We start from the raw sequence: 21,953 nt of genomic DNA on the forward strand, positions 1-21,953 counted from the left end.
TTTCTATTACATATAATTATGACCAATTATACTGGTCTAAATGAATGTTTTATCGGCTGATTGGCTTTATATAAGAATTGCAATTTTCCTGAATTGTGCGTCAATTTATTAATTGTAACGCAATATCATTGTATTGTATTGCATAAATGTCAAATCTATTTACTTAGTTTTTGATTCGACTTGACATATCGAAAACTAATGTCATTTATTTGATAGTTATGGCACAGTTTTCAGGATTTTATTTTAAATCGCGTATTTTAATTGTTTACTAAAAGTAATAAAAATATATTTTAATATGTGAGTACTTTGAAATGATCATACAAATTTGCACCTAAATCATTAATAATTTATCATGATTTTATAATAATTTTTTTAATCTATTATGTTAACAGATATCTGTCAATAACATTTTGTGTGAGCTCAATTCATTAAGATAAATATGTTGCCAAATATTTACAATAGCTAGAAAAGTTTGCAATGATTTCTAACTTGTAAAATCTAAAAATCAAAATTTAAATAGTAACTCAATAATATTATGTTACTTCATTTAGTAATTGTAATTTTTGAGAGATGTATATTTTATATAGACATTTTTACTGTTTTTAAAATTAAAATTGACTTAAATTTGATAGACTTATTTAATGTTATTGGGGTTCGCGTTTTGTTTTTACAACAATATTAATTTACGTAAAAATGTTAAATTTTGTATCTAAAATTTATTCTATGTATTTTTTCAGTGAAAATAATACAGTCGTTTTAAGAAATACTATAGCTTTTTCATTTAGTCTGAATTTTTAATTTTTTTAAGAAAAATCTTTGATTTGTAAAATAGCTTTTGTATAATCGAATTATTTGAAATCTAATGTCAGTTATAACTACATAGTAATTATATTAGAAAAACAAAACATAATTCGAACTTTTTAAAATAGTAATTAAAAAAAATTTATTTTAGCATTTTCAAAATGTTATCTTTTGTTGTACTATTTGTTATGTTACCCTTTCAGCTTATATTCCAATTATACAGGATATATAAAATATCCACCTAGATATAAATCTTGGTTTTATAGTACTTAGCCTTCAGTTTATTGTTTAATTAACAACATAATTAAAACGGTTGTGCAAAATTTCTATTGTTTTTGGTTTAGATCAATGGTCGAAAATAATTTTATGAGATTTGATACACATAAAAAGCAAGATATTTTAATTAACAGTAAAGTATATAATTAGTATATAAACTTATTATAACTTAGTATACAATTTAAATATATTTTATAATTTAATACATTTTTCATCTGACCATTTGTCAATTTATTTTTACTGCATATTAAATTTAAATAACAATATTCAACGTTATTGCTACGACGCTGCAGTTTAGTCTATTCGCTACCAGATGGCTACTCTGGTACTCGTCTGTCACTAATCGATATCGCTGGTACGGTACCCAAGTGCAAAAGCCCGAACGTAAGAGGATTGTATCAAATAGTACCCTCGGCCATTTCGTCCCACTAACAACATACGAAGTGGAGGGAAGAATCGTCTACCGTCGCCGTGGGGCCATAAGAGAACTACAACTCTCACGGACGGGTTATGCGGTGAAGGGTAGAAGAGAATTTCGTGACTGGAACGAGGAGGGACAAACGGCAGTGGAAGAACGACTCTACCAGGTCTGACGCCGTCAGTCTCCGTCCTACGCATCCAGCGCATGACGTCGTGTGCTTTGTTTCTGTCACGTCTAGCGTGTACAGTGTTATCTCTTCTTTTTTTACCGTCGTATTATTTTTACAGTTTTGTCAATTATTTTTATACTATTGCAGAATGTCATCGTTATTAGCAAACTAGCGAAAAGTTTATGTTTAGCATTAGAATTTAGTACAGTGTGAAAATATAAGAGGAGTACCTGTAAAATGCTGCTGTGAATAGAGTAATACAGCGGCGATATCGACCACATTTCATGTGAAAATTATGGATAAGTATGTGATCAAATTTTATTGTACTTAGTAAATTTACTATTATAACATTATAAAATTCTATAAACATCAAAACTACTTATTTGAAATGAATTGGTTATTGTACAAAAGTATTGAAAAAATTATTCTTTTATCCACCTATTTGTGCATTAGGCAAAGTTCATTTCTATAAATAATTATTATGCATTTTTAGCGTAGTATAGATCTTAACAAAAAGTTGTAAAATAAAATATTAAATTGCATAGTTAATTTTACGTGGGAGTATCGGAAAGATATGGCGCAGAGTATCAAGAAAATGTAGAGAAAATGTAATTTAGTATATTAATTAAATGTATATAAAGTTATACTTCAATGGGTTGAGATTTAAACCGAAGTAGTATTAATATCATTCTTTGTTTTGTATTTATCGACCGTGGAAGTGTAATGACTGCTTTTTTAGACACATCGATTTGTTCTACTGGCATTGACTTTTCCAAAAAGTAATCCTTATGTATCTTGTTAGTAAATAAGTAACACGCTCTGAACCTGTTTTATATTTTAAATAATTCGATACCAAGTTTGATTGTAACCCGGAGAAAAAACATTTTATTATTATTACCCTTAGTTTGAACGAGTACTCAGTATATTAACTCTACAGTGTCTGTTGAAAAAAATAAAAAAAATAACATAATACAGTTATAAGAAGTATAATTTGTATAGTAAACATGAGAAGCAAACTGAAACACGAATATCACAAATCAACACATTAGTATATTTTCTTAGAGTTTTAGTTCACAAAATCTAATATGTTGATATTAAAAACGTATAAAAAAATATATTTAGAAAATTAATTTTCTATATCTTTGAAAATTGTTTAATCAGTTATTATTTAAAATCGACGTAGTGTCAAAGAAAAGACCTAATAATACATCACTATTAGGTTAGTTAATCAATATATAGTATAATTTATCTTATTTACTATCAAGTCGTTAATAAAAGTAAAATAAGTGAAAATCGTCTACTTTAAAAGTTTTTTTTAAATTAATAAAATCATTTAAATGAAATTTGTTTGTTTTAACATCTTGCATTGTCGTTCAGTTAGTATTTCAGTTTATCAAAAACTGCGATGGCATCGTGAAAATGAGTTTTGACAATTTGCCATGAACATGAATAAATTTATTGTTAAGCATAAATATTTAAAATCCGAACACACGCTGAGATTCATGCCGACATTACATGTATACCAAATGCAAAAGTAAGCACTATTTGCTTTGTAAAATCAGATTTGAAGTCTATTATTGTATTATTTTTATTTGGACCATTTTTTGATTTTCTAGATTAATTACAAAAATTAAATATATGCCAATGTGTTTACAGACTGATTGATTTGTGATTAATCTCTAAATATCTCTTAGAAAAATAATAACTTTAAGAATTTTTTTCTTGATTTTGTTAAATAGTATTTATTTATCGAAATATTAATAGTTAAATAGTTTTTAGGGGACTTATCTATTATAAGGTCTGATTTAAATTTTTTAAATACATTTATAACTTAATAACAAAAAAATTATCCAACTAAAGAAATAACTGGTAATCGATGTAAATTTTTAAGTCAGTATTTTTGAAGTTATTAACACTTTAATTAATATAGACTGGAAGCGAGGTGAGGGTTATTTTATTTTTATCATTACCCACCATACTGCTGTACTTCTCTTGATACCTAAGTATAAAAAGGTTTAAAACTTTTGAACATTTGTTTAAAATTTGTTATTGACCAGTTTTTTTCTTATTTGGATTATTTTTAAACATTTAAGCTAATAAAATATGTATATTGTCATTAAAATTTTAAGTTGATACTCTATAAGACCTACAACATATTTAATCAATTATTAATCATTCTATATATTTAAAAATATATAAGAAAAATTTTATAACATTGTCAATTTTTTTTACTCTTATGTAAAACAATTATAAACCGTTTATAGTAATATTAATTGTAAATAATAGTTATAATTTCTATAGTCATGTACTAAATGTTTTCTTATTCTTTTTAGAACATATTGCTATCAAAAATTAAAATCATAACTTTTTGTCTGTGAGTTACCTTCTCGTGATCTATTAAAAAATAACATTACACTTTTTAGTGATAAGTATTATTATTATTGTGAGACTGTCTTTTAAAAAAAATTGATATAGTGATGTTATTATTTGAATTTTTATAAAATATAGTTTCATACAGAATTTTGAATATGATTGATCGTAAAATCTCTTATATGTACTCAATGGGTTTTTAATAGCTAATAAAGGACATTTAATTAATTTTAATAATTAGACACGTGGAGCAAATTGTTTTATTTTGCTTTGAGCATGTCCTCAAATTATTAAATATCAACAACCTAAACTTTTTATTGTATTCGTTTAATTATTTTTGAATTTATTGCAGAAAATATTTAAAGTTGAGAAAAAAAAGTTTTAAAAAGAAAGTTTTTGTAACAATTTTGAACGTTATGAATATATTATAAAACCGTCGAAAAAATAGATTATTAGTCCACTTATATCTAATAAACTTTTGAAACAATATAATATATATATAAATAAGATACTATATTATAGCATGTCATTTAGTTATTTTTTACAAATATTTTTTTATGACTCAGTCTTATCGAATGATATTTGATAGTCGTCATGATTTTACACCTTATAAAGATTATTACTGTTCTATAATGATTTTTTGATAGGCTGAAATACATATATATTATACTATATTTGTTATAAGGTGCACCATGAAAAAGAGAAAGGTTATAAAAAAATTATTCTTCCTCGGCTGGAAATTAACCAATTGAACTAATCATAACAAACTATAACAATTAAACACTTTTGATGAGCTACAGCGTAGTAGAAACTTTTATGAACAGTGTGATTTAGCCCGCTTAATTAACTTCCTTTTGAGTTTTAAAAATTGTTAGGAGTCACTTAACTACAGATAAAGCTAATCAGAAATTTTACAACTCTCACTACTGTGTAATATTTTTGTTTTTAAACCATAAATTAATTATAATACTGTTATAAAATATTGTACACGTTATATACCGAGTTAAATAATTATNAATACTGTTATACAATATTGTACACGTTATATACCGAGTTAAATAATTATTTATGTTTTTAATTACCTAAAATAAAATCCACTAGTTCAGGAGATATTTAGGTACGCGCCTTTTCCCCGCGTTCCCATAGTTCTTAATTAAAAATCTTCCATTTTTTAGTGAGCTCCAACATTGATATACTAATAAATTATTAAACTAATTATGAACAATTATTAAAGTCTCAAATAAGTAAATATAAAAAGTCAAGATATTTTTGATGCTCTCTAGCTCTCCCTGTGTATGACATAGTACATGAGATTATTTAACATTTGCTCCTTAGCTGTACAAAAAATGTTCCAATTTTTATATAGCGGAGTTGATTGTAAATCGCATTTACATTTTTAACAGTAATTTGAATGTATTAGTGACAAGGTAACATACCACGTAGGTATAAATTGCCGATTAAACGTTATCAAGTGTTTTTTTGTACGTTTTACTGCGGTTGAATGTTTTATAGTTAGCATTAATTGTATAATTTAAATAGTTAACCAAAATTTTAATTATATATTTAAAGTATTTTCGGTAATAAGTTTTTAATTTTCTTTTAAATATTAATATTTAAATAATGAATTTTCCTTATTATTATATCTCATCATTAGTTTTATCCAGAAATTTTATTTGTAACTTTAATAATATGAAATCATTATAATAACAACCTCATTTAAAGCACTACATGTATAATTTTTAATTAAGATAATCATATTTTGTAAGTACCTATTCGTCATAAAATACATTGTCGCGGTGTAGTTTTCCGTATAAGCTGCTGCTACAATGGTAGCTTTAAAACTTTTGCTAAATAAACATTTTATAAAACGCAAGAGTAAAGTAATAAAAAAATGAATGAGAACAAAGAATTTTCATGGCTTTGTCATTTGTTGCACTTAATTCCCTGACAGACAACAAACCAAGCATGTAATATTACTATATAATTTTTTATTTTATGTTGCTTTTACATCAAGAATAAAATATTTCAAACAAATTTAATGATCTTGATAATTTTCTTGTTTAATTTGAAAAGTGTCATGGATTCAACTGCTAATTTATTTTTATCCGCTGAGTATTTTCTAAGCAATTTTTTATTTGACATACAACATTAAATAAAATGTACAACCTTGTAATTACAATTGCGGCTGTAGTACTGTATGCATGTATCGCTCTTTTTGCATGAGAACACGTTTTATTTATTCATCGTTTTTTACATTTTTAACATTATAAGGCAAATTTTATTGTGTTCGCGATTTAAATCTCGCTAGTTAAAGTGAAGTATTTTTTTACAAAGTTTGATAAATATTTTATTAAATAAAAACAATATTTAATTGTAATTATGAAAATATATATATATGAAACAAGAACTAGAGTCCTATTGTATTAAATTTTTTCTTTTATCATTTCCCGCCAAACTATTGAAAACACCCTCTGTAAACATTCACAAATATAACAATTATTTTCAGACAATTTGAAAGACTTTCGAAAAATTGCCACAGAATTAAATGAAAAATAACTTCTTTGTATTTTTATTTAGAAATCCGAATTTTCATAAAAATATAATGAAACTACGAAGAATATAAATTATTTACAAATATAAATATATGTTTTTAATGGGATTACTATTAATTTTTACGTAATTTGTATACAAATGAGTACTTTAAGTTACCAAGTACATACTATGAATTTTAACGAATAAAGTTAATAAAATAGAAATAATTCAAAGTTAATAATTATGATTTTATTTTCCGGTTTAAGTTAATGTTATATTATATTTTCAACGTTATTTTACAACAGAAATAAGAGCAGCTACTGTTCCTCCTATACAATAGTTATTACTTTTATTTTCATGCACGACAATGTATCAGTGTTTCCTAAAAAAAGTATATAGCACAACTTTCACTTTTTCTGTATTCCCGTTAGTGCTCTTATTTCTTTATCCTTAGTTGCAGTTGCTTATCAATTAACGTATGTAGTTCTATAATAGTAAGGAAAATAATTTAACCATAGTTCACTCAAAAATGTAGCTTCTTATTTATTTTAACCTAAATTTTATAAAGAACTGTATACAGACTACCTGTTTTTTACCAATTAAATCAANATTTTATAAAGAATTTTATACAGACTACCTGTTTTTTACCAATTAAATCAATTTATTTTAACAAATTATTTCAACCAGGGAATGATCAATGTACTGAATGTCCCAAACCTAACTGATAACGCAATGCAATGTACAATTATCATTTTGATTTTTTTGATATAATTTTGTCTTCATTGACTTTGTTTAAAGCATACCCTGAATGCAATATCTTTTAAAATAATGAAAAATATATTTTTTATTATTTATCACTATTGAAAAAATATATAAGTAATTTTTTTTTTAATTTTTCAAAAATTTCAAAACGCTAATTTGATTACCCCTTTCTTTATAAAAACTTTTCATGGGTCGATAATAATTTTAGGGCAAGTTTTCACGAGTTACAAACATTCTAATATATGAATGAATATGTAGCGATGGTGATCGCAGCTCGTACTTATGTAGTTCACTTCACCTGTGCACAAACAATAAATGATAAATAGTAAAATAAATATGCTATAAAGGTAGTTTATTATAATTAAAGTTCAACAAAATGATAATTTTATCAAAAGTTATAAACATTATCATTAAGGTCTGAGATATCTCATATTTTATAGAAGTAAAAATAATATGCTTTATAAAAAAAAATTCAATTTTTTAGCGTTAAAAAAAAGGAAATTGCAACTTTATTCAAGAGAAAAATATTACGATTTAATAAAAAAGATAAAAGTCTAAATGGTGTGTTTTAAATAAATAACAAATTTAAATGTTACCATGGTATTAAAATTATTACAAATTTTTTAAATTTACCACTGTTAAGTAGATAGTAATTAAGTATTGAATGATATTTAAATATAATTTATGAACAATGAATGTAATAATTTGTCTACTGTAATAATTTTTAATAAAAGTAGTTCATTTTTGACTACCGATTGTGGATAAATTCTCGTCTGAGTGTAGTATTTACATTGGTTACAATTTTTTTTATTTCGATTTGCAAGATATATGTTTTTTTCATCAAATCTGAAATATGCATTAATATTTTTAATAAAAAAAGCTCTAAGGTGTTATATAAAACTCGTTAATAACCATTATTCTAGATATTTTTAATAATTGTGTTTTTATTGTTGTTTGTTTGGTTTGGCCATATTAATGCACGCAAAAAATAAAAACTCCGTTAATGAGATTACTTATGGTAGTAACCGGATATTAAGTTGCATAAGAAAGCTCTGAGGTCTTAGGAAAAATGCGTCAAAACATTTTGATGGTAAAGTACGCCATAATGTGGGACTCTAATTGATACTGACAACATGTGCAGAGAATAGATATTTCACTTTTACCAGGCCTCTATGAAATGGATTACTCTATGAATGTATAAATATTCCATCTCACAGAACAATTTTACCATACCCATTGAATTCAGTTATATTGCTGGGAATTTTTCTTCCAAAGTATACCTTACGTGGATTGCAATAAATCAAATATCATACTTCTATGAATCATGTAAATTTATGCTGTCCCGACAGGTTTTGACATCTTTTATCACTTTTGATCTAGAAAATATTTTGCGTTTTAATAAATAAAAATACAATTTTCAGTTTTTTAAAAAACAGCTATTTTTAACACTTTTCCTACAAAAGTGGGTTAAAATATTTCGATACAACTTTAGGATAAGTACTTATTGAGTTACACGCATTACATTGAGAGAGTTTGTTGTGTAGGCGATACATCAAAATTTGTTTATAATAAAACAGATATTTTTAAATTTCAAATAAATAAAATATTAATTAAAATATTTTTTGTATTTGGAAAGGATAATAAAAAATATGCTTTTAAAATAGTCAAAAACTAAAAACTAAGAAACGCAAAATATACACTAGATCATAAGTTAAAAAAATATTAGAACCTAGCAGGACACTCTGTATAAATAGGCTCAAGTTATCTAATAGGAATAGTATGCTATCCCATAATACTAGTTGGTAAAATGAATATCAGGATATGGGAACATAAATAGTGTAAAAATGATACCGAAAAAAGTTTATTCATTTAAATATCATCTTCTAAAACAGCCATAGCTGAAATTTTTAATATTATTATCACTGACACGCCATATATTTAGACTTTATTAAAACTATTGCATTTTTAAAATGGCATTATATTCGTGCAAGTCAAGTTATGTAACGTTGTTATGACATTGTTACCAAAAATAATCGCATTTTCATCGATTTATGTGGTAACTGAGGCCGTTGAATGCAAGTCTGTCTGAGTGGGGTTATTTGCTATATATACATACGATTTTATATTGTAATACGTCAATATATTTCATGTCCTCTTTTAGTTTATTCGTAGGGATATTTTTTAAATTCAGTGAGAAGATTTACTTTAACATGAGATATATCGTTTATAACACATTCCATTACATAAATAATACATACAAAAAATTTAGTAACATTATATATTATGCCTTTTTTTCACTATTCGTTTGGAATTACTAACAAAAAGAGTTTATTTGAAGGCGTGTGACAGATGTTATTATAGTTAAATATTTTTGCAACGCTGGTTTACTAATATTAACTGATATTGGAATTAAACAGTACATTAACACATTTTTATTATTTTTCTTCTTTTACACAAAATTATACATGTAGAAACTATATGTTTATGTATAGTGTTGTATTCACACCATATATATACAGTTATTTATTGGTATAGTATATATATATACATATACCAATGTACTATTACCTTAATTTAACGTAGTCATAATTTAAATTTAAATTAATTAACAAGTCATTAACTCAAATTGAGCGAATTCACACACATGTTTTGCTTTTTATCCTTGAAATACTAAAATTTTATGTCTTGAAATTATTTATTTTCTATAATTGTAGCGTGATTGTAATTGTTAATTTTAAAATGTCCCTTTTTTAATAAAATATGGATTACGGTACTTGACAGCTAAATGTATAATAATAGTATGGTGTACATTATGTTTACGGGAACACATTTGATTTAAACAGTTAACTATTATTGTCTAATCTCTAGTGAAATATAAAAAATATATTTTACTGACAGTCTATAGATTAGCAATGGATACAATATTAAAAATAAGTTTTTGTTTTTTTAGTTACGCATATTTCTTCATTTATCAGCTGATTTTGCTTATATTGGGGTGTGAACTTTATTGTTTTTAATAACGACATACATATTAAATTGACTTAATAAATAGAAAATGATCTAACAAAGAAAATGACAGGTTGATAATAATTTCTAGACCAAAACATCACATGTTATGAAGATTATGAAATGTAGACCGAAAGAGAGGTTTGAGTATGACGTTTTTCGGCTGTACTTCTCCTTCTGCCCACGTATAAATATGTTAATAACTTTCAAAATACTAAAATTTCTAATGATACATATATAAACATACTTACACCTTTTCCCCGTCTATATTTCTGAATGTCATAACATCTGATGTTATTGATCTAAAAATTGTTATCGATCAGTTATTTTCTTAATCAGATTGTTTTTTAATTTATAAGCTAGTTTAATATATATATATTGTCTTTAAATAAAATAAAGATGGCATCTCTTTAATTAATAATGTAAAATGTAATTAAGAAATATATATGTATGTTTTTTTTTAATATTGTATTTATTTTGCGAGTAGTTGTGTAGTTTATGATAAATGGGTCGTTCTGTGTAGGAAGATTTTTAACCGACTGACATAGAATGGTGTGTTAATAAATTATATGGTGAAGGATGTAATATGCACTCGAACAAAATTCGCACTAGTAAATCTATGAACAGAAAAATCAGATGGCAAATACAATAGTCCGGAACTAATCAGTTTCGTTACGATCTTCACGGATAGTTTAGATCGGTGGCCACAAAACATCTAAGTTGATAATGACAGAGATAGTAATACTATAACATAGTAACTGTGATCTTGTTTTTATTCCGGTTCATAGCATTTTACTACTTTTATAGTGAGTATATTTTCAGTTGTTACCTAAATTCAGGGCCATCAAAAAACTAAAAATATGAGAAGATGGAAAAATTTTTTTTAAATAATATGACTTATTTTTAATTATTATTTTTTGATATCATTCACTTGTTTTGAAAATTGCTGACTAAAACGGTTAAATATTGTTGAGAGCAGGTATGATACTCCCAGATACGTTTTCGGAATGGGTCTGTTTAAGTTTCATCAGTTTTGTGTTGTATTTTCATAATATTTTACCAAAAACAAGGAGTAGTCATTATCATCAAAACATATTTTTCAATGAAAAGTTTTCTACCACTATAACATTTTGATGTTAAAGTACATATTGTGATAGAAGCTTAATAAAAGACATAAATCGTTAGCTTAGTATTAATTTTCTTGTATTTAATAAACTATTGAACATTACACAACTAGAAAGTAAAGTAAATGGATATAATTAGTAAATAATGAACATATTTTTTTGTTTAGTTCTCTAAAGCAAACAGGACACAAGCATTTATTTTAAAGCAATAAAAGATGCATAAACATTCTGTAAAAGTTTGAAAATGTCTCAATATTTAATGTACTGAAATGTATGAAAAAGTTAATCTTTAATAAAAAATTAAACTTGTTTATTAATTGTAACATTAATAAACAATGCACAGTATTTATTTCGTAAAATTATATTATAATTTTCTACATGTCTTGATATTTATACTTATTTTTTTAATGTTCAAATGAAACAGTTTTCAGTTCATAATTTTATCATATATTTGATGCAAGGTTTAATTTACCATGTTTAACAATTATTTAAATAAATATAATTCATTTAATGTTAAGCGTGACGAATAATTATCATGAACTAACAACATTCTAATAAAATTCAACGGTGTATTTAATAAAATTAAAACTAATTCCTACAATGAACTCCCATAGTTTTAATTTTACTCCTATAAGGCTTCCATTATTAAATTTTTTTACCATTTAACATCCTGGCCTAGTTTATTCAATTATTTTTGTATGATCCCTTAGTCACATTGATCACATACATATTTAAATATTATATAGTTTGGGGTATGTGGTAAATAAACTTTAGACGAAAATTTTATTACTATGTGAAATAATAATTGTTGGTCGTTTCCTTTGACCGAGCGCTGTCATTTCCGTTCTAATTTCGAGGGGCCACGATCGTAAAACACAGAATGCAAACACACCGTCTCTATTTTCTAGTTAAAGTCCATGTAATACATCATTGGTCCATTTAAACTCATACGTGCACGTGCTCGGTACCTTATTATACTGACAGTGACATTATCAATAGATAAATGGGATGGTAGAAGTGGTGATGCAATAGAATTATCTTAGAAAATAATTGTTACTTATAAATGATTTACAATTATATCATATAAAGTGAATAAAATAGTTATAATATCGCAGAATATTTATTGAACTTCAGATTAAGTTAAATATAATTTGTATTTATTGATATTTTTCGAACGGCCGATAAGTAGAGTGATAAATAATTATTACATTTTATGCTACAATTTGTAATGTTTAAATGAAATTTAATAGCGGAAATTACGTTATAATATTTTAAATTATACAGTATGGATCCTAATATGAGTTGGCGTTCGACTAATGATGCATTTTTAATTTTTGCCTATGTAGTGAATAATTAAAGAAATAACTCGTGTTATGATTCCGAATTAAGGTTAGTGTACAGAGATCTATCGTGCGTAGGTACCTCACCGCAACTCTTAAAAACATTCTTAGATTCTCAAAGTAACGGTACAGCAAAACAACAGTATAAAAATGTAATTTTTATTTGTGTTCTTCTGTCTGGTTGGATCAAAATACGTCGGTTATTAAAAAATATTCTGAGCTATTAATTTTATATCATGTAAGTTTATTTATATTTGCCATTATTTTTAAGTTTATCTATTATTTATTTTCTATTTTATATATAAAATAATTAACAAGAATATTGTATATTAATTAAAATTTTTTTTTTTTGTTTAACTTATGACCAGGAATTTATTGGTAGTAGCTCAATATTGAAATTTTAAATTCGAATATAAGTTGTACTTTATTCATAATCATTAATACTTAAAGTACACAATTAAAGAATAAAATTTGAAATCTTTCTATGTTTCAGTCTGTCATAATTCTAAATATTTATTTAAGTATATATTGTACAATAATTAATCATATTCAACTTTACTTTATAAAAGAAACAAAGAAAGTTTTTAGTCTTGATTTTCATTTTTTAAAAAAATTATTTTTGTTATAAAAAATAATAGAAAGATGATTTTATTTTTAAGAACTATATAATTTCTCTTAAACAAAATTGAAACGATGACATACCTGTATATATTTAACTTATTAGTTTATATATTAAAATCAGACAATGTTACCGATCAGTAATTTGATCAATTGTGTTATTTTTTAATATTCAAGCTATTTAGATACAGCAAGGATAGTTCATAAGGATCAGTGGGGACAGTTTTAATATAGCTCTATTTTTAAACAGTCCCACATTTTAATGTATTATTTACTTTAAAAAAAATACTGAATGGTATACACATTTCATTTGCCACAGCTACAGTATATTTTGTGATATGGTCGTAGGTTTTTGTTTTACTCAAAATAAATTACAAGAGCAATACTGTGCATGGCTACAAGGTCGATGCTTGGACACTTTAATTATTATAATGATTGTGTTCCATGTCAAGTTACTATAATGTGCCTGTCCTAATAGCAATGTAGACATGCCCAACGCGTATTTAAATTGACGGGCGTAGTCAAAATATTATACAGGAATAGTAAAAATAGGTACCAAAATTACTTTAATAGTTTCTTGTTTATACAGAGTACTTAGGACTGTCATTGAACTTATTTTTAGAATTTTTATTTAATCTAGTATTTCTACACAATTAATGCAATTATTTAGCTTCATGCTAAAAAGGCATTAATTTTCCTGTGATGTGTTTTTGATGACACTTATCCTCAGCTCACAGCAAATCTATTCCTTTTAAAGATACGTCAGAAGATCACAAATCGTATCTAGTTGAATAGATTGCTCTTAAAGATTGAAAAAATGTTATAATAAATAGTAAATATCACAAGATAAAAATACAATTTCAACATTTTTCCTGAAAACTTACATCTTTTCTTTTGATAATCACTTTTAACTCAAGAATTTATTCTCAAATTATTTAGCTTTGATGCAGATCTCAGAAGGTATTCATTTACCATGATATGTTTATATATAAATATTTTTTTTGTGACTACCACTACTATTTCTCAACTCTTTCCGAACAAATTTCTTTCAAAAACGCATTTCTCTCAAAATTTAAAAAAAATAGCTTGTTTTTTTATAAATGAAGGAAAATTTTCTAAAAAATTATAAATTTTAAAATATAAATTTCAATATTTTTAAAGATTTTTTTCTAATTGTCATAACTTTTTGAATAATAAACGAATTAAAATAATTTTTTTTTGTACAAACACCTTAGACGATTTCCTTTTATTTGATAAGTTTTTTTTGAAAATCTGACCTTTAGCCTGCTCACAAGAAGAAGATTTAAAATAACAACTTTTGCACAAAAAAGTAAAGTTTTCAAGTAAAGTTTTGAAAATTTTCTATAAATGCTACATTCTTTAAGCACATGTTAAACTTAAATTTATATTACGTACTATAATTAAAAAAAAATTGTCCCAACGACTTTTCTTCTATGTGCAAATTGCTGTAAAATTAAAAAAACATGTAATTTTTGTGTTAAAATTCTAGATTTTAAATTTCAAATATAAATTACTATAACTTTTTGAAAATATATGGAATCAATACAGGTTTTTTATAAATACTTTATACATATAAATTATGTACATATATATATATATATATATATATATATATATAAAGTATAAGTTTTTCATCTTAATTGTAAAATATTAATTTAGATGTTCCAGAAATACTGCGTCCTATATTTGCTAAATATATTATCTTTTAATAAATACTTTAAGTATTTCTTTTTCATTTCGTATAAACATCTGACTCTTTACTTTCTCATTGGGAAAAAATTTAGCTACTAAATTAAAATATCGTAATATAGAGTGATTTTTTTAATAGCCGCTCGATAGCTATTTTTATCAACTGGATTTCTCTTTAAATAATAATGTCATATATTTCTTGATTTATTAATTATAATAATTTTTTTTTATTTATCCTATATACCTTATACGGGTGTCAACTTTATTCTTTTTAATAGCAACATAGCTATAACATTGTAAAAAATTACAAGTCGATGACAATATTTGACTAATTATTTCGGAAGTTATAGATATTTTAAAATATAGAATGGTGGGTTATCTTATTTTAATCATTACGCATTACTCTGTCACGCTCTTCCTCCTCTCTATGTTTGTTACTAATTTCTGAAGTGCTATTTCAAACATTGTTTTTGATCAGTCATTTTCATAATTATATCATTTTCAAGGTGGTTAAATAGCTTAATCATCCTATAGGATGATTCTATCATTTGACGTAATATATAGACAAATTAATTGGAAAAAAAATTAAAACTAACCGAAGTATGGTGATTTTTTATACCAAAATAATATTTTTTGTTTAATTTCGGAGGTTGTTTCGATATAGAAGACAAACTGCATTTTAATTAAGTGTGATAATTAATAGAGAAATTAAACTGTATCCATTCAAGATATATTTATGCGTTAAATAATTAAATATAACTACTTGACATTTTCATGTGTGTAATATACAAAAAAATTGGTATGCAAATTATTTTGTTGCTTATTATGTAATTTTCAAATTATATTTCATATATAGTATAACAGTTTAACTTTTCACTTAATAATCCAAAAAAATGTGAGCAGTCAAGTGAAAATCATCACGATGGTTAAATTATGTTTTACAGTTATCCTAAAGTGCATTATAAAATGGTATTGTATTACAAATAATACTGTAGCATGAATTTAATAAATAGATATTTTTAATACCTACATACATTTTGTTGAAAAAACTGTATAAGACAAAGTTTCTAATAAAGAAAATTAAAAATATATGCAAATGATAAACATGCTTAAATTGTGAAACAATAATTTCAATTTTATGACACTGTATGTCTAAAATTTTTCTTTATTGATTTATATCTAATCTGTCCCTAAATTGAAACAATAAAAATACTAGCTTAAGTAAATAAAATATAATATGATTATCTGGTAAAAAATTAACAAGATTTATTATCATAATATGACTTAAATTTAAATAATCTATCATTTTTATTTAAATAAATAAATTAAAATTTTTTAATATATTTTCAATTTTATAAAAGAGCAATCTATTCATGTAGACTTGAAAATTTTGCTTATAAACAAAATTAATCATCTCAAATAAAAAAATTGAATTTTTTAGAAAAATAACAATAACTGATATTTTAATAACTAAAATATTGACAAGATAAATAACACAAATAATATTATAAGCAATAACAGTTAAAATATAAAGTAATATAAACTCAAAGGCGNTAAATAATACAAATAATATTATAAGCAATAACAGTTAAAATATAAAGTAATATAAACTCAAAGGCGTGTCTATCATTTACTATTAAATTTATAGTAAGGGGTAAAACGAGAACGTCCCCATTTCACCTCAAAGTAGAGTACCCTAATTCACCCCGATGAGCGTACTTACTTTCGAACGTTGTTATAATGATAACAAATCGAATTTTAGTAATTAATTTGTGTCGGGATCTTTGTCAATTAATTGTATTAAAATAACCATGAATGCTATAAAAGTTTTACGCGTTGTCTAACTCGCTTAAGAAAAAAAAACATTCATATGTTATTTAATAATTTTATGACATATGTTATTGCTATGACTTATTATTTTAATAACTAAAAAGTATAATTGTTAAAAAACTATTTTTTTAGATTAAATCGTGTATGAATAATTACCAGAAGTTATTATTCTTATAAACTACACTTACACGTGCTATTAGTAAAATATACAAGATGAGCAATTTTTGAGTAATCTCGAGTGTTACCGGAATACTGATGTGCATGGATTACTATTATATGTTCAAAACTAAAAAGTTTCTAATAAATATATAGTAATATGTATTATAAAAAATTTAAGTTTTTGAGTTTTTCTAAAAAATTAGCATTGAAAGCAAAAAATAAAAATTATACAAAACTTTTTTATAGACTGAAATTTAAATTTACCATGTTGTTAGAAATATTTACATTTTAACCAGTATAATATTTTTTTTAACTTAGAATTAACGAAATATTTCTATTAAATTTCAAATTATACAATTTTTTTACATCAATATGATAGTTATAATCTATAGAATATCAAATTTTTACTTTATTAGGTTAATAAATAATGGTATTTTACTATTGTTTAATTATTCCATGCATATTGGTAAAAATTAACAATCTGCGGAATTAAAATGAATGATTGAATGAAAGATTAACTAACGAAATATTGTTCAAAATACTTATGGTATTTATATGAGACTTGTTTTTATTTAATGTTTATACCTTTATATTCATATTAACTGTTTTAATAATTTATCCCGGTTAACTAACGGTTACTCTACTAAAATTTCGAGTCATAAACACAAAATAAGCATTTATTCAGTCAACTTGAACGGTTAATGTGAACCATAACAAGCGTAACTAATATTTGTATACGATGTTAAAAGTGTACAAATTATTCAATTTATATATGATTGCATAACTCAAATTATTATTATTTTTACCATAGTAAAAGTATTTATGTAGTTATCTAGTCATCTGATTTTGAAAGATTTTTTCTAATATTATGATAGCAATTGTAGATATAAATATTGTAAGTAAATTGTAAAATTAAAAAATACTGTGTGTTATTGTGGAAGTATTTCATACAGCTATATTGTCTAATTGCATTAACTCAAATATATTTAGTAGTTCTTTATAATGAATAAATAAAACAACCTGATTTTAATCTATTTCTACTTATTATCGTCAAAAATTAGAAAAAACACCTAAGCTTTAAAAATAAAAAAAAAATGTAACAAAATTGTTCTACCGTAAATAATTGCATTTTAAAAATATTTTTTTTTACATTTTTAAAATGCTATGTTTTAATAAATTGAATAATATAGAATTGGAAAAAAGTTAAATTTATTAATAATAGATTTTATTTTGTTGTGTTTATAAGTTTGTTTATTAAAAATGTCAATTTTTTATTGTTTTAGATTTGCGTTAAAAAATTTATTGACTTCTTATGCCAGTTGGTTAGCGAATCCTTTAAAAAGACGTAGATTCATTATGCTTGGATTAATAGGTTGTATATTGCTATTTGTGCTTTGTCTTCAACACAATACTTCCGATGGAACTGAAAACTCAAATGGTTTACTTATGTCAAATTTTGAACAAGCAGAACTTCCTCGAGCAGCTGCAGTTTCAAGTGTTGTTAGAAAAATAAATGATGACGTTCAATTTGTTGAAGAACAGCCAGCACAAATTAGAATACAACAGCCTCAAATTAACGTTGTTTCTCAACAATTCCAACCTTATGTTCCATCACATAGACTTATTCATTTGGATCTAAAAGGTGCACCTCCAAAGATATTATATTTACAAAAATTATTCCCGTTAATAAAAAAAATGGGGGGTACTGGCCTTTTAATTGAATGGGAAGATATGTTTCCTTGGAGTGGGGAATTATCCGAAATAGCTGCTGGAAATGCATATACTAGAGCAGAAGTTAAGGAAATTTTAAGGTTGGCTAAATTAAATAATTTGGACGTGATACCATTAATTCAAACTTTTGGTCATGTGGAATTTGCTTTAAAAACACCAGATTTTACCCACTTACGAGAGGTTCCAGAATCTCCTCAAGCGTTATGTCCATCATACAATGCATCAATAAAATTTGTAGAACAAATTATAGATCAAGTATTTATGAAACAACTTAAATAATTAATTTATTTATTAAACTTATCAACAATTTTTAGGTTATGGAGTTACACGGGAATATAAAATACTTGCATATTGGTTGCGATGAAGTGTTCCAAATAGGTGAATGTTTTAGGTGTAAATCAATAGCTAAAGAAGATTTATTTCTTTCACATGTTGTTAAAGTAGCAACCTATGTACGTACAAGATATCCGAGTACTATACCAATCATTTGGGATGATATGTTAAGACATTTATCAGTAAATTCAATGCAAATGTATAACATTGGAAAACTAGTTGAACCAATGGTAAAGCTTTTTATAATAAATATATGTTTTTTTTTAATTGTAAATTAAATTAATTTTTATTTTTTCAGATATGGGTTTACGCGGAAGATGTGTATAGATTTGTAATGCAAACCGTTTGGGAAAAATATCAGGCTGTATTTCCTCATGCATGGACATCTAGCGCATTTAAAGGAGCATTCGGAGAAACGCTATATGTTCCTAATGTCAAGCGACATTTGGAAAATAATTTAAATTGGTTACAGTTAATGAGTAATGAAGAAAGTCGATTCACTGGAGGATTTAAAGGAATTGTAATAACTGGATGGCAGAGGTATGAAAAAATGAGCCATAAACTATTAACAATTTAAAAATGATTATTTTATTTAAACAATTTAGATACGACCATTTTGCTGTATTATGTGAAACTCTTCCAGCATCAATACCATCTATGATTGTAAATTTAATGGCAGTATCTCATGGTTATATGAATCAATCTCTACAAGCGAAATTGAATGATGGTTTAAGTTGTGGTATATTTGGCAGCTCAAATGAATATGATGAAGATTTTTTAAGTTTAAAAATAGATCCTTACCTCTGGGAACAATTTTCTAGATGTTCTTTCCCTGGGTATCAGTTCTTTAGGTAACTAATATAATTAAAATTAAAACTTATGATTTTAATAATATATATATTTATTAATTATTTGACTAGGTTAACATATAGACTTCACTTAATTGAGGGAGAATACAATAAATTTATCGATGTGACAAAAAAAAAGCGAGGATGGATGACTAATTATAATGTAGAGCGTGAATTTTCCACACCAATACGTGTTGACGAGCTCATGGAGGAATACGCTCACATTTATAGACCTTTATTGTCATTAGTGAAACCTATCCAAGAATCACTAACAGGTANTATAGACCTTTATTGTCATTAGTGAAACCTATCCAAGAATCACTAACAGGTATTTTTGACAAATTCACGATATCTGAGTGGATCGAACAAAAAATTTATCCTATGGTAAAAGAACTTGAAAAAATACAAAAAGAGGCCCATGACCTAAAATTAAAAAAAACTTGGCCTAAAAGACCACTGCCAGTGTTAAAAGAATTAGCAAGAATTGGATTTTCTGACCATGATTCTCCTACAATTACATTAGATAAAATACGATAGTATAACTTTATATGATTTATTAAATTAAATTATGCATTACATTATCAAAAATTTAGATTTATAATGAGTTTGCAAACAGAAAATTAAGTAAAATTAAATTATAAATAAATAGAAGAACACACGGTAATAGTCGGAAAAGTTTCAGGGTTCTTGTTAAAATAAAATTTTTAAAAGGGTATTGAAACAAAAAAAAAAGTGATTGCTTATAGAATATGTTATTTTATGTCAAGTTCCAACTTTGTAAAATATGTGCAATCTAGTAAATTAATTTTAATTTGTAAATATGTGATGACCAATTCATTAATTTGTATACTATTTGCGTTATATTTTTAAATTATTTATTATTTATGACATATTAACACTGTGGCATTGTAAAAATAAATCTTTTTAATAAATTTTACTATTATAGGTTGTATTTTATGTTGTGTATACATATAATAAATAATTTTTGAAATTTTTAATTATTAATTGTTGTACAATTATTGTGTGTTAAGGTACAATAATTAAAAATACAATTTTTTTTATTGTTTGAACTATTTATAAGTATCTACTATTTTTTGTTACCTTTCAGTTATATATTCTTGTGGATTTCTGTTTTAATTGTTTTCTTATTATTTATTTTAATTTAATGCTATGTAAATAGAAAGTCGTATTTATATATTATATTTTGTTACCTTTTCTCAGTTTTATTTTATATTATTTACGAGTATTTCTTTGGAAAATTTCTCATGATTTCAATAACAATCTGTAAACTTTAAGTAACTAAAAATTTTTTTGTATTTTTAATGAATTATTTTGAAGATAAGATAAAATTTTTTATCAACATTGAGAGTGTATCTTTATCATTACATATCCGTAATAATAAAGTACTAAAAAATATAAAAAACTTTATTATTTTCCTATTATATTAATATGAAAAAAAATGTTTATTTTGGCGCCATTTTATTTAATTGTTTGTTTCATAATTCAATTATTATTGAGTTAATTAATAAAAATATCAATATAATTATACATAACTAGATTAAGTATGATTTGTTATTCAAAAATGTTTTTATAACAAAAAGTTTATACAAATGATTTAGTTGAANATTTGTTATTCAAAAATGTTTTTATAACAAAAAGTTTATACAAATGATTTAGTTGAATAAAATACAAATATTTTAGAAGTCAACTTTATACTTAAAATTTTATTTTAGAATTAGTTTAAACTTTTATTTGTATAATTTTTGTTTTACATCAGATACATAGTAAACTTAATTGTTATTGATTCTTGATATTTTATATTCTTACAAATCACACCAAAGGTTAATTTGTACATCAAGTTATAATATGCAATAGTTTTAATACATAAATTATCTTTTTGAAATAAAAATACTCCCATTATTT

General features: G+C 24.5%; 1 protein-coding gene across 5 annotated transcripts; it reads left to right on the top strand.

The window, feature by feature from the left end:
* Positions 1-987: 987 nt before the first annotated feature.
* On the top strand, positions 988-21,406 carry LOC126909230 (hexosaminidase D-like). 5 transcript variants are annotated; one of them, XM_050691646.1, is made up of 8 exons: positions 988-1,970; positions 3,045-3,201; positions 18,402-19,104; positions 19,164-19,412; positions 19,481-19,722; positions 19,788-20,033; positions 20,103-20,305; positions 20,359-21,406. In XM_050691646.1, exons 2-8 carry the CDS (start codon positions 3,107-3,109, stop codon positions 20,565-20,567), a joined length of 1,947 nt encoding a protein of 648 aa, XP_050547603.1. In that variant the 5' UTR covers positions 988-1,970; positions 3,045-3,106; the 3' UTR covers positions 20,568-21,406. The 5 variants fall into 5 exon arrangements, with proteins under 5 accessions (XP_050547603.1, XP_050547605.1, XP_050547604.1 ...); XM_050691648.1 differs by having other exon boundaries at positions 989-1,970; positions 20,103-20,284; positions 20,338-21,405; XM_050691647.1 differs by having other exon boundaries at positions 989-1,970; positions 20,103-20,263; positions 20,317-21,405.
* Positions 21,407-21,953: the final 547 nt, after the last annotated feature.

This window comes from Daktulosphaira vitifoliae, unplaced genomic scaffold, assembly GCF_025091365.1.
Source record: "Daktulosphaira vitifoliae isolate Bord-2020 unplaced genomic scaffold, ASM2509136v1 Scaffold_199, whole genome shotgun sequence".
NCBI classification, from domain to species: Eukaryota; Metazoa; Arthropoda; class Insecta; order Hemiptera; family Phylloxeridae; genus Daktulosphaira; species Daktulosphaira vitifoliae.